Source organism: Nematolebias whitei, chromosome 10, assembly GCF_014905685.2.
Source record: "Nematolebias whitei isolate Nwh7 chromosome 10, NemWhi1, whole genome shotgun sequence".
Lineage (NCBI taxonomy): Eukaryota > Metazoa > Chordata > Actinopteri > Cyprinodontiformes > Rivulidae > Nematolebias > Nematolebias whitei.
Window position 1 is genome coordinate 44,458,883 of NC_056507.1, and position 14,418 is coordinate 44,473,300.

Consider the following 14,418-nt stretch of genomic DNA (forward strand, 5'->3'; position numbering starts at 1 on the left):
CTCTCTCTCTCTCTCTCTCTCTCTCTCTCTCTCTCTCTCTCTCTCTCACTCTCTCACTCTCTCTCACTCTCTCTCACTCTCACGCACGCACGCACGCGCACACACACACACACACACACACAATTTAGAGTTACCAATCAGTCTAACATGCATGTTGTTAGTCTGTGGGAGGAAACCCATGCAACATGGACAGAACATGCAAACTCCACTCTGCACCTTAGCACCAACATAACTGGTTTGTTCCAATTTGGAGTAAGCTGTTTGAGGAAGAATCAGTTTTGTTGTGTGTTTCCTTGACTGATGAAGCCTTCTGGATGGAAGGTGAAACGTTTCAGCACAACAACACAAACTGTCCAGATGAGCTGACTGAAAAATGTTGGATTGTAAACCTGGATTATTGAGCGTGGACTTTGTTGTCCACTCAGAAAGGTCCCGGGCTGGGGTTTGAACTGGTGATCTCGCTGAGAGGCAACAGCTCTTCCAACTGAGGCACCGTGCCGCGTCCTGTCAGCTATCCATGTTTTTCAAACGTTCTTTAATTTGGTGTTTGTGCTCGCTCTGTTAGGTTGGGGATGTTTGGTGGGACCGGGAAGACACACAGATGTTTACGTTCTCTGATGCTGTACCCTCCTAACTAGGGTCAGGGATATGTACTGGCAGCGGTGCATTTTCTCTACACAAGCGATTTATCTTTTCATCGTGTTGATCCTTCTCGTTGCTGTTGGAAAGAGTTCAACACAGTTTGACCCTTGACCTGTTTCCAGGAGTGTGATCAGAAAGAACAAATGGATAATGAAATATTAGGTGCACAAGAAAAAACACTTGTCCTCCGCACGTTTTTAATCTGAGTAGTGCCGTTCTCAACATCTGACACAGCAGACACTTCAACACTACCCCCCCCCCCCCCACACACACACATGCTGTTATATATTTATTGAAAGAGCATGTGCGTTCTACAGTGAGAATCTTGAAAGATTTGTTGTGTGATTCAGGAGGGGTTCACACCCTTGACTGTAGCAGTCCGTGAAGACCACATGGACATGGCTGAGTTTCTCCTCAAAGAGTCTGCTTGTGTGGATGCTGTAGACCAAGACCAGAGGCTAGTAGTAAACAACAAATCATTTGATGCACATGTAAACATCAAAATGTTCTCCTCATTGTTTACAGCTCATGATTTTTAATCCCCAGGTCCCTGTTAATGTTAGCTGCTGGCAACGAACAGATCAATATGGTGAAGCTTCTCTTGAGGTTTGATGCTGACATCACACTCAGAGATGCCAAAGGATGGTCCGCTGATGACTATGCAGCAATGTATGGCCATCATCTGTAAGTAGATAGTTCCTTTACACTCAGTACTGAAAGAGGAACGATTTCCCTGTCATTTATGGTTTGGTAGTACTGGTATGTAAACACAGACCTAAACTACTTTAAGTGTTCCTTGCTTCTCAAAGTATTCTGTATCTTTTGGATGTGACATTTTGAGTGTCCTGTTGTTTGTGCAGTTGCTCCCACCTGATCGTAGAGCACAGTACCCAGAAGGCAGACAGGGCATCAGGATCACATCAGGGTCTGAGTAAGAAGAAAAAAGTTCTGGGCAGTTCTTCCCATGATGTTGAAGCAGGCTTCTCTTTGGGAGGACCAGCCATGGATAAAGAAGGTCGGCTGTGTATTTTTTATAATATGACGGTGGATAACAATGATTAATACTGTAAACTGTTCCTGACTCACTTGGATCATTTTATTTATTCCTCATGCATGACCTCTTGCCTGGATGTAGAGCATGGAGCAAATGAAGCAGGGGGAGGTACTATGCTTAGATAAAACTTGTTAGTAAAGTCCGTGTCAGTTTGTTTACAGCAACGTAAGGATTATTTTAATCTGCTTCTACATAGGATGTGGTGTACGCTCACAGCGTGAGGAAGGGACACACGGGCTACAGTTGCATTCAGGCCCAAAAAAATCAGACCCGGCCCCAGCCTGTAGCCATCATTTGCTAACCCCACCCGACCCGATGAATTAACAGTAATTACAGGTCTGAACCTGGACACCCCCCCCCCCCCCCGAACTCTTTAATTAAGCTTTGACTGCTTATATAGTTATTAACGGTCGGCGGAGGCGTGGCTGAATAAAAGGAGCAGAAGATCAGAGCTGAGGAGGTGTTTGTCCTTTCATGGCCGTCAAAGCTCATTAAATCCCTGCTTCTGCTGCATTCTGCATTATTCACACACAGACCCCGCTCTGACATGTCAGATATTTTGTGATCACCTGTCTGGGTTGTCGGCCGCACGCACCCGCTGAGTTCAGTGGCTGAATGAACGTCCATTTGAGCTGATGTCCATCTGAAGCTTAACTGAACTTTTGACCTCTTTCAAGGCCGGTCAGCGTGCGGCTGCTGATGGCAAGCCATGTTAACATATAATTGGATCGTCAGCCGTGCGCTTCTGCTGACGCAATCAAAAGCTCGTCACCGGCTTGGCCTGCACATTAAGCACATTATGGACCGGCCCGGCCCTAATCCGGGCTGGGCCAGGCTCCGGGTTAGAACAGCTCTAACAGACTGTACCCAGGGTAGAGCCCTGCTGTGACTTACTGATGTGACGAGAAGGGAGGGATGAACAATTAAAGTAACGTCAGGAGTAGCAAGTTTGTTCAGGAGCTCTACACACACACAAACACCTGCTTCTGCTCTGAGTCTGCAATAATATGATAAACTGAGGAGAAATTCAAACCAATTCAAAGCTCCAGGTCGTTCCAGGTTAAAGTGAGCAGTTCACACTGATCTGGACACTCGGACACAAAATCCAATTTGTCTGTAACTTGTGACCAAGTTAATCTCACAAGTTCCCATGACTGGATGTGTGAAGGTGTTGCAAAGCTCTGTGCTTACCTCCCAGTTATTCTCTCTCAGCACACACACTGTGCACCAGCTCCATGCAAAGCACACATGGTACGTTGTTTTGTTGTGCAGCACAGACTTGTATGAGCGTTCAACCACCACATTCTAGGTGAAAGCAGTTTTAATCTTCCTGTTGTTCAACATTTTTTAGAAAATGTCACTTGTTGCTACCCAGTTTGTGGTGTCCTGGCCACAATGCTTGCTCTGGATTTTCAGATTAAGATGAAGACCTTGTGCTTGACAATTGTCAAACTGGACAAACTCATGTGTTTTGCTAGTATTATTTGAGACACGTATACATTTTCAAAGGTTTACTTGGTTGCAGATTTTTTGGAGAACAGTTCCCAGTCCGAGTCAGTCAGTCGGTGAGCACCATTATCTTACTTCATGCTACAGTTTGGATTGACAGATGACTTTCCTGCTGTAAATGTTTATTTTCCTTATCAGAGTTTCAAAAAGTGCTGCTGATGAATGGCCTTCATCAGAAGATGAGAATGAATCGGTTTCAAATGAAAAGGTTGGAGCACCTTATTTGAACTTTTATCGGCTCTAAATGGAAATTTAAGTTTCACTCTAATCTTTGTTTCTTCTTTTGAATTTTAGAAACCACTAAAAGTAAACCTAAGCAGAATGTTTGAATCTAAAAAAGGAGAAGGTAACGCAGACCTTCCAATCCTTTACTTCTTACTGTATTAGTGCTGCCATACTTTGTAGTTTTTAGTAGTAATCCATTATCCCTCCCTTCCCTGTAGCCTCAACACTTCCTGACTCTTCCTCTAATGGCACTGAATCAGAGGCAGAACATGAGGGTAGAGTCCAGAGAAGCCCGCCCATCCCAAAGGTTTCCACTTGCAGCAACCCAGTAGACTCCCCTGCAGTTTCCTCCTTTCCCAGAGCACCCCAAATGACCTCCACTCATCTTTCAAACCACACGAAGGTAAAATAACACAAGGCTTTGTTGCATTTTGTGACAACCATGTCTCTTTCTTTTCCTTAATGCCAAATCAAGGAGGGTGTCCAGCTGAGAGCGGGGATGGAAAACAAGAGCAGCATTCAGAAGATGATGAAAGGACCGACTCTGAGCAGGACAGCTCAGCAGGAGAGGACGAAGAAGAGGAAGAGGAGGAAGAGGATGGTGAAGAAGTGGACGATGATGATGATAATGAGGAGGACGAAGGTGAACAAAGGAATAAAGGGGAAGATAATGAAGACGATGAATCTGAGGAAGAGGAGGAGGAGGAAGATGAAGAAGATGGCAGCAGTAAAGCTGCTGTCCAGGCCGACATTGAAGAGGCACAGGAAACTTGTGGAACTGATTTAGCCAACATTAGTTCCAGTGTGAATTCTCAGAGCGCTCACGTTCTGGACATCTCACACAGCACTGGGTGTTCTCTCAGAGCTAAACATGACCGTGATTGTGTTTCTGAGAAAAACGCCAAATCGGAGCTTGAAGACACTAAAAACTGCCCAAATGTTGCTTTGTCAGCCACATTAGATGTTGCTGAGGACTGCGTTGTGTCAGCCATTAGGGTTGAATCTAAATTTTCTGATGAAGAAGAGAGCCTTGCTAATGAATGCTTCCTGTCAAATCAAAAAACAATTTTAAACCAAGATTCAACAGAAGTCCCCATGCCACCTATACACCAATCACCTGCTGAGAGTAAAGAGGATGAGTCTGACGGAGAAACAGAAAAAGACCAACATCAGTCCTGGGGTGATGATGAGGAACAACACAAAATAGGGGGGTCTAGTCACATTATCACTTCTCAAAGAGATTTGTTACATAAGGTTGGTGTAGGTAAAACAGATGGTCTGTTTGATGCAGATGATGTTGCAGGCTCAAATAGAATAAAAGGAGAGAAGCATAGATCCTCTTGGGGCTCCTCACAAGAAAGTAGTAACACTGACATGCCTAAAGAGAGTCAGATCAACAGTAACACTTCTGAACAAGTGACTCTTATTCAAATACAAACTTTGCAACCAGAAGCAGATTCACTGCATCCCAAAGATGGATTAGTTCCAAGTGACAACCAACCAGACACCTCATGGGATTCTTCATTACCTGTAGTGTTATGTACAGAATATGTCTCCTCCCAGTTAGTTACTAGTGAAGAGAACACATTTGCAGCACACGGTGTACAAAGCTGCCCTCAGCCCCAAATCAGACCCACTGTTGAAGAATCGGAGTGGGATGACCAAAATGATGCGTCTACTGCTGAATGTAACGTGGCGTCATTAGATCTGAAGTCAAATGTTGCCTCTGAAATCAAGACCAAAGATCAACAAGAATGCTTCTGGGAAGAAGAGGATAAAGAAAGTATTGCAAATGAGCCAAACGACCCCTCTCCTGTTGTGTCTACAGTACCTGAAGATGATGACGGCAGTGCAGCGCTGTCACAGATTGAAGGATGGTCAAACTCAGAGAACGAGACAGAGGATGATGGTTGGGATGTTGATGATGAAAGTGTCGAGTCAGAACAGAAGATGAAAAGAGACACACTTCTTTCTAAAACCAACTTGTCGTCACTGAGTTCGAGGCCCACAGTTGTAGTAGACAAGACAAAAGCAGATAAAACAAAAGCCCACAATTTTGGGAGTGACAGTGATAACAAATTCAGTCCACATTCAGTTAATGAAAATATGAATGAAACAAAGTCAAAGTACGACAGATCCAGTCTGAGCAAAGACAATGAGTTGAGTCAAAACTCAGACAGCAAGCATCTGAAGCTCCAGTATGACTTTGCCAGCGCCACAATAAAACTGCTCTATAAGAAAGAGGATTCTGGAAACACCATGGATAAATGTACGTTTGTTGGTGTAGATGCTGACGATGCCAGATTAATGCCATATGTTCCGCTAGAAAATAAAACGTCAGTCAGTACCAAAACAAGAGAGTCTTCTGATGATCTTAGTGAAGGACAAACAAGTCCTTATAAACATTCCAGTCCACTTACCAAAGATGGTGATGACACATCATCTGATGAAGCCTTGCCTCAGACAGACATTGATGTTGTTGTTGTAAACTCACCTGATGATGCTGAAGACAATGACATGAAACGGCACAAACTCACAGATACTAAAAACCTCAAGGTAAACTTGGATGCTCTGCTGTAGTTTGTAAAGCAGTACAGTTAGAGATGTACCTCGTTTTTTTCTATGCTTCCTCCTTGGTCAGCACTGTTGATTGTTTTTTTTACAAGTGCTCACAGACACAAAAGACCAATAAGTATGTTTTTTTAATTACAGGTGCTGGTCATAAATTTAGAATATAATTTATTTCAGTAATTCCATTCAAAAAGTGAAACTTGTATATTCTATTCATTCATTACAGACAGACTGATATATTTCAAATGTTTATTTCTTTTAATGTTGATGATTATAACTGACAACTAATGAAAACCCAAACTCAGTATCTCAGAAAATTAGAATATTACTTAAGACCAATTAAAAAATCAAGGATTTTTAGAAATGTTGGCCAACTGAAAAGTATGAACAGGAAAAGTATGAACCAAACTTCTGTTCAGAACAAAGTCCACTCGTCATGAACGGATTGTGCCCATGTTGTGATGAGTATGACCTGCTGCAGCTTTCCTCTCCAAGATGGCCGCCAATCAGCACCACCTGATGATGATCATCTTGATTAGGCTCCTGGCTACTTAAGGCTGCAGCTAGATGTTACTCATCGCTGGAGCATTTGACACAGATGGTATACTTTGTCTCTGGCCTATGTTTATCTCTCGTGCTTTAAACTTAAAGCTTTTCCTGTGGTTACAGCTTACCTGCCTCCTTGGGTCCTGTTGTGCCTTGGTCCTCCTCTGGTTCTGCTCCTTGGATCCCGTTGTGCCTTGGTCCTCCTCTGGTTCTGCTCCTTGGGTCCCGTTGTGCCTTGGTCCTCCTCTGGTTCTGCTCCTTGGGTCCCGTTGTGCCTTGGTCCTCCTCTGCTTCTGCTCCTTGGGTCCCGTTGTGCCTTGGTCCTCCTCTGGTTCTGCTCCTTGGGTCCCGTTGTGCCTTGGTCCTCGTCTGGTTCTGCTCCTTGGATCCCGTTGTGCCTTGGTCCTCGTCTGGTTCTTCTCCTTGGATCCCGCCGTGCCTTGGTCCTCGTCTGGTTCTTCTCCTTGGATCCCGTTGTGCCTTGGTCCTCCTCTGGTTCTGCTCCTTGGGTCCCGTTGTGCCTTGGTCCTTGTCTGGTTCTGCTCCTTGGTTCCCGCCGTGCCTTGATTCTCCTCAACTCCTCTCTTGGTTCCTCGTGCCTTGCCTTCCAGCCACACCTTCCTGCCTTCCCATCTGGAGTCCACTTTGGTTCCCCTTCGACCATCCTCCAGACTGTAAGACAGATTCAGTGGATAAACATCATCTCCTGATACTCCCCAGCCAGAACCTTCTGACCCTCTCCTTCCTCCTCAGGGTCACAGCTGATCATCTTCTTCACTGTAAATGATAAACGCTGTCAATTTTTGAGTCTTGCCTCGTTTTCATGGTCTCGTACCACTCTGGGTTCCCCGAGTTGTAACACATGTAAATGATACATTTGAATAGTTTAATCTGAAAACATTTCAATCTGGTCAAAAAATTTTGCGCGTGTAAACATTAAAAGAAATAAACATTTGAAATGTTTCAGTCTGTGTGTGTGTAATGAATGAATATAATCTACTAGTTTCACTTTTTTGAATGGAATTACTGAAATAAAAAAACTTTTTCATGTTCTAATTTTATGACCAGCCCGTGTATTGTAATAATGCAGTTTTATCTTTTTTTAATTCTTTGAACAGGATGAGGATGAGGATGACAGAGAAGAGGAGCAGGTTGAGGAGGAAGAGGAAGGAGACATGTCAGATGAGAATAATCCGTTTGAATGTAGTGGAGAGTCTCCTGAGGCCACTTCACCTGTTCCTGAAGCAAAAGAGAAGAAAAGAGGTCTGAATTAGTTTCTTGAGAGCCAGTGCTAGTGCTTACTGTTTAAAATAATCTCACAAATTACATGACTATCATTACCTAATGTTGCTTATTAACAATGGGCAGGATTCTGTTTGAGACATCGTTCTGCTGTAGGTTTGCATTCCTACTGTGAAAAACAGGGAAGGCATTTCTATATGGCTGTTAGATATACAGCTTCTCATCAAATTTAAATATATTTACAATACATCTAAAGTCACATTATGTTTTTGTTTATTTTTCTCACTAATAATGTTCCTTGTCATGAGTCAACAGAAAAGACGGTGAAGGACCTCTCCAGGTTGCACCATACAGACACCTAAACTATTTTTTACTTTGACAATTGAAACACTTATTCAGATAAAAATACAGGAAGAAAAATCTGTTAGTCGTCTGGACAGTTTCTTTTTGTTGACACGTTTCGTCTTTCATCCAGAAGACTTTATCAGTTTGAGGATCTGCAACAAACAGCCTCAAATGAGTCGGCGGGGGAGAGGGTGGACTCCAGAAACCGTCTGAGCACCATCAAACTGGTTTACCCACTGTGTGAAGGTGCTATTTATAAAACTGAGTTTGTTTGTGGCTCCTCAGACTGAACAAATCTTTTGGATGAAAGATGAAAAGTTTCAAAAAAGGATCTGTCCAGAGGACCTGATGTAACTTTGTTAGATTTTTCTACCTGGATTATTGAGCATCATCAGGACAAATCTGAAAGGTTTTTATGCTCCTAAGCAAGTTATAATTTTTACAGTATTGTCAAGTAATCCATTTCTATCTAAACAGATTTCCTGTCAGAGCTGGGTCTGAAGAGAGGTGAAGAAGAAACTGAATCATGGGACTCTGAGGTGCACCAAAGTTATGGCTGTCAGAAAATTATTCTTTTGTAAATTTTAGTTTTCAGGACACTGATTTTTGATTTATTGTTTGTTTATTTTTATAAGTCAATTTCAGAAAATTGCAATATGCTACAAAAAGAAAATCAAGATTTCCATACTCCGAATCAACAGGAAATGTCCTCTACAGATGCATCACTCGGAGAACGTAAGACTATTTTCATCATTTGTATATTAGAAGCAGATGGTGGATTTAGATCAGTTTAAATCATCACAGGCACCATTTCATGCAGTGCAAACAGTGTGATCCTATTTATTTGAATTTATAGAAAAAACGTGTTTTAAGGCATCCATGTCGTATGTGGAATTTGCTGTTAGCTTCTTGTTCTTCATTAAAATAAAATGCTGAAAATAAAATGTGACATAATTTTATCATTTAAATGAGATTTCCAACAGTTTACTTTTATTTATTTTTTTTGTAGACGTGTTTTACATTCCTTCTTTTTTAAGAGGAAGTGGATGCGGTAGGATGGCAGAGATAGGCAGGCCACAAATCAGCCAGAGCCAGGGTATGACTTATTTGACTCTAGCTAAGCAAAGACCTCGCAATCACCTCATCATTAGATAAAAGAATGAATGCATGCACTGCACCATCTTGTCCTTTGCCCTTCAACACTGTTTACCGGAGCTGAAATGCAAACGAACACATGTACGACTCGACTTTTTAATTTTTAGAGAGGCTTCGGTTGAATTTTTATCAATCTTGGTTAATGTAGAAGTTGTCTTGATACAATTTTATGTTGAATTGATGTGCTTGGCATATGCAAAGGCATGTTCACGTCAAGCTCATTTGCATGGGAATGCTTCTTATAGAGCTCTGCTAAACACAGTCTGCATCATCAGGATACTGTTTTTAAATAGAGAAACTTGTTGCAAACATACCAAACGTGTCTTGTCTTTTCCAGCTGGAAACAACAGTAAAGATAAAGGTGGAGGGGAACCTGTTGGAGAAGATGATGCTTTACAGAAAGAGGTAGGTTTGTCCTCTTATGAGAATATCTGAGAAATTTTATCAATCAAAAACTGCAGTTGTGTGTGTTTTTTTTTCCTACTAGAATGACAAGACAAAATGGGAGTCACTTGTAGTGTTGGGCAAACTTGAAGGGAATATCCTAAAAACAAAAGGTACATTTTTTAAATTAAAATATATTTTGAAAAAGTGTTAAATGCGCTTTGTTTTGATTTGACAGACCTAATGGATGATCTCGAATTGGGAGATGTTGATGATCTTGAAGGTAAGATTTAATAATTACTGTATATTAACAATAATTCAGTATCAACTGTCAATTACTGCTCATATGTAATAATTCACTCTTAGAAAATGTTTGTTCTTCCCTTATAACTTGGTGACATCACATAGCAGTTATTGCTCTTTTTTTTTGTCACTAAGCCTGATGAGCGTAATTGTTTAAATTGTATAATTTCTAATTTGTACACAATATATTTTAAGTTTCAGCCTTCAGAGCTTCTTTTTGTTTTGAAAATGTTTTGCATATGAAAACCTGATCGTTACCAATGCCTATGTCCCCCTTCACCAAGGGATTTGAATTAGATTTAAATTTTTGTAGTTTTTGAAATTAAGGGAAACCAGCCACTAGGGAGCAGAAGCCAGTGCATCTCTTGTTCTGGTCCCAAGCCCAGGTAAATGGTGAGGGTTGTGTCAGGAAGGGCATACAACATAAAACACTTCTGCAAAAACTATAATGCGTGTTCATCAAAGCGAAACCATACCGGATTGGTTGAGGCCCGGGTTAACAACAACCGCCACCGGTGTTGTTGACAGAGTGCCGGCAGAAATTGTGCTACTGTTAGTCAAACACCACGAGGAGGGAAACGTGTCAGGAGACAGATGGAGAAGAGGAAAGTGAAGAATGTAGGACTGAGGGTTGCAACTCTAAATGTGGGGACAATGACAGGCAAAGGTAGAGAGCTGGCTGACATGATGCTGAGAAGGAAGGTAGATGTTTTATGTGTCCAAGAGACCAAGTGGAAGGGCAGCAAGGCTCGCAGCATTGGAGCAGGGTTCAAACTGTTTTACCATGGTGTGGATAGAAAGAGAAATGGAGTAGGGGTGGTCCTGAAGGAGAAGTTGGCAAAGAATGTAGTAGAGGTGAAGAGAGTGTCAGATAGGGTGATGTGTCTGAAGGTAGAAGCAGAAGGTCTGTTGCTAAACATCATCAGTGGTTATGCTCCACAGGTTGGATGTGATGAGGAGGAGAAAGATACATTTTGGAAAGATCTGGATGAAGTGATAGAGAGTATTCACAGGGAGGAGAGAGTGATGATCAGAGCAGACCTGAATGGACACATTGGTGAAGGAAACAGAGGATGAGGAAGTGATGGGTAGGTTTGGTGTCAAGGAAAGAAACCAGGAAGGACAGATGGTGGTGGATTTCACCAAGAGAATGGAAATGGCTGTAGTCAACACCTATTTCCAAAAGAGGGAGGAACATAGAGTGACTATAAGAGTGGAGGAAGGAGTACGCAGGTCGACTACATTCTGTGTAGAAGAGGAAACCTGAGGGAGATTGGAGACTGTACGGTTGTGGCAGGGGAGAGCGTGGCCAGACATCGTCAGATGGTTGTGTGTAGAATGACTGTTGTTGTGAAGAAGAGAAAAAGAGTAAAATCAGAGAAGAAGACCAAATGGTGGAAGATGAAGAAGGAAGAATGTTGTGAGAAATTCAGAGAGGAGCTGTTAAAGGCTCTGGGTGGTAAGAAAGAGCTTCCAAATGACTGGACTACTACAGCAACAGTAATTAGAGAGACAGGTAGGAAGGTACTTGGTGTGTCATCTGGACAGAGAATGGATGATCAGGAAACCTGGTGGTGGAATAGTGAAGTGCAGAAAGTTATTCAAAGAAAGAGATTAGCCAAGAAGAAATGTGACTGTGCGAATACTAAAGAGAGGAGACAGGAAGTTAAGGAGATGCAATGTAGACTGCCCTCCAGAACTGGGTCCAGCAGACAGAGAACATCCAAGGTTTCCCCGCAGAACCGAATGGGTCCATAGAGTTCGGTCCGTGCAGGCAGGTGGAGGATCTTGTTAGTAGCATTACAGGTCTAGTTAGCAGCTGGATGGTAGTAATCACATGTTAAGATAGAAATAGTATCAAATGAAAAGTTTTAACAATTCATTTATGGAAATGAGGTCAATTTTTCTTCCAATTCAATTCAAAAATACTTTATTAATCTCAGAGGGAAGTTAAATATTAAAATTCCAGTCATCTAAGCCTATGGCAGCATAAAAACCAATCTTATTTATAGGATTTGGTGTGAATTTAGTGTGAAAATGTGTGAATAAAAATTCTGCCTTAGTCATTAAAGATATTTAATGCACTCACTTTCAATACATTCCAAGTTTATTTTGGCCACGGGGGCGTCGTCTTTGCTGAGATTGACATGGACGCAAGCATTGGAGGTGGCTATTGTTCATTCCATTGGGTGCATTGTTTGCCCTACATCTGAGACTCTTGACATCACCTCTGACCAGCACCATTCCCACAACAAAGTTGTCTCAGGGCACTTTACAGAAACATTCACATAAAAGCCAATTAGTAAAGTTCTCTATCTAAGGAATCCAGCAGACAAGTTGAATCTTCACTTCGTTGCAGTCTCCCATCCTGAGCAAGCACAGTGGAAAGGAAAAATTCCCTTTTAGCTGGAAGAAACCTCCAGCAGAACCAGGCTCAGGACAAGCGGCCGTCTGCTTTGACCAGCTGATTTGAGAGGACAGGAAGGAGAGACAGACGGACACAGAATGACAGGTCCAGATGTAGGTGCAGGTGAACCTGAAAGACACCTGATTTTAGACACATTAGAGTGAAAGCCTTTTCCAGAGCTTTTCTATGGCCATCATTGTCTATTGTCATAGAAATGTATGCACTCAGTGAATGGGGCAATAATAATTACCATAACATAAGCAGACCTTTCACTCTTAGCAACATATTTTCATGTTTTTGTTAAGTCATGTTGTTTTTGTGTGACCAGATGCATCAGACTGGGATTTGGCTAGCACTACGAGTAAGAGAACCTTGCCTGAGCACAGAATCGTCTCATCTGGGCTTGAAGAGTTTCCAGAACACTCTAATGTACCTGGTAATGAACAGGAAGGAGATGATGCTCCTGCAGGATTGTCAACATCTCAGAGGAGGAGCAGCAGTTCTGACAAAATATTGCTGAGCGCACCCTCTAAATCAGCTCCTCATCCACAACCTCAGACAAAAAAGATGGTGCTTCAGAAACACAATAGTGACAAAGGTAAAGAGGCTCCATGTTCTTAAGTTGTATAGGCATAAGAAATGAGATATAGGCATAATGCAGAATCTTTGTTTCCTTTATATGGCCTCCTTCAGAATCCAATTGGGAAACTGACAAGGTAGCATCCCTATGTAAAACATCAGATGACAATCAGCAGCAAAGTATAACTGAGTCTCAAGCAATGGTTGAAACGGGTAAGGTTTGCTGATGTTTTGTTAAAATAACCTTTTTGTATCCACATGTCTAGTCTGTGGATAATGTGTCTGTCTCTTGTTAGGTTCCCCTGAGCACTCATTGATGGTAAAAGACCCTATTACTGATTTGGAGTTTGGAGTTTTTCAGCAACAGAAGGTGAGAAATGCTTTTAGAATAGGATTTCTTCCTACTAATTCTAAATTATTTGAATAATTCTTGCCTCGGTCATTAGTTAGGAATACATACATTTTAAACACAAATTATATTAATATATATGTCCATCCATCCATTATCTTTTACCTGCTTCTTCCTTTGTGGGTCGCGGGGGTCTGTATACAAGTTATAATTTGAGAAATATTTTTACAAGTCCCTCTTTAGCTGGACTTCCTTAAAGATGACTAAGCTGATCCCAAGAATAAGGAATGGCAACATCTTGTAACATTTTGAATTAAGAGAGGATCAAGTTTTTGTGTTTATGGCAAATATTGCCTACTGTATAATGCAAATGTCAAAGTGTCTGGGACATCAATTTTTTGTAATAAAAATGAATACATTTTTGTAAAGATGATAATGTAGTTTTTTTTAAAAATCACCTCACTGAGATGAGTAGTTTTGAGACAATCACGTGAGCAGTGACAGGAAGTGATGTCAGAGGGGATCGCCTGCACATACCATTGCTACAACTGCATTACAATTAGCAATAGTTAACGACACAGATGGCAGAGAAGAATCTGCTGTTTGTTTAGTTTAGTTTTTGAGCTACTAACAAAGACAGACGAAAATGAGTCCGAGTTCAAATAATATTGCTTCAGTAAACACAAACCAAGGAGTCCCCCTGTGATGTCACTTCCTGTTTCACTTTGGTCTTGTGGAGAAGAGAATGTGAGCTCTACGTCTGAAGTGCATGCTAGTTTAGTGGTATTAGTGCCGGCATTTGATGATGATTGGGGTGGGCAGGTATAGCGAGTGGTAATTTTTTTATTGCACACAGTTTGGAATTTGAGCTGAGCTCCCGGCAGAGCAGTTGGGTGTGGGGGACTTGGCAGGTGATGTGTTCAGTTCTGTTGACAGGGCGGGGCGCCCTCCTTGGATAATGGTAGGGGCAACACTGATGTGTATATATGCATATATGAACATGTAAATATGTGTACGTATATGTATGTTTTTGCATGTAAATATGTGTGTGTATGTATGTATGTATGTGTATATATATATATATACATATATATACATTTATATATA

General features: G+C 41.7%; 2 protein-coding genes across 2 annotated transcripts in view; both read left to right on the forward strand.

Annotated features, from left to right (window-relative positions):
* Positions 1-5,265, forward strand: part of si:ch211-272n13.3 (putative ankyrin repeat domain-containing protein 20A2) — a 7,016-nt gene extending 1,751 nt beyond the window's left edge. Inside the window, exons 4-12 of the mRNA XM_037683751.1 lie at positions 993-1,099; positions 1,189-1,326; positions 1,503-1,657; positions 1,778-1,804; positions 3,222-3,261; positions 3,344-3,413; positions 3,500-3,551; positions 3,906-4,413; positions 5,259-5,265. Of these exons, the coding sequence (XP_037539679.1) occupies positions 993-1,099; positions 1,189-1,326; positions 1,503-1,657; positions 1,778-1,804; positions 3,222-3,261; positions 3,344-3,413; positions 3,500-3,551; positions 3,906-4,413; positions 5,259-5,265 (1,104 nt within the window). The remainder of the gene's footprint in view (positions 1-992; positions 1,100-1,188; positions 1,327-1,502; positions 1,658-1,777; positions 1,805-3,221; positions 3,262-3,343; positions 3,414-3,499; positions 3,552-3,905; positions 4,414-5,258) is intronic.
* Positions 5,266-5,536: 271 nt separating this feature from the next.
* Positions 5,537-14,418, forward strand: part of LOC119416522 (ankyrin repeat domain-containing protein 26) — a gene marked incomplete at its 3' end in the record, with an annotated part of 163,667 nt that continues 154,785 nt past the window's right edge. The window contains 11 exon segments of the mRNA XM_037683752.1: positions 5,537-5,986; positions 7,666-7,810; positions 8,612-8,673; positions 8,770-8,869; positions 9,144-9,230; positions 9,627-9,694; positions 9,777-9,846; positions 9,912-9,956; positions 12,712-12,981; positions 13,077-13,175; positions 13,259-13,332. Coding sequence (XP_037539680.1) covers positions 5,537-5,986; positions 7,666-7,810; positions 8,612-8,673; positions 8,770-8,869; positions 9,144-9,230; positions 9,627-9,694; positions 9,777-9,846; positions 9,912-9,956; positions 12,712-12,981; positions 13,077-13,175; positions 13,259-13,332 — 1,470 coding nt within the window.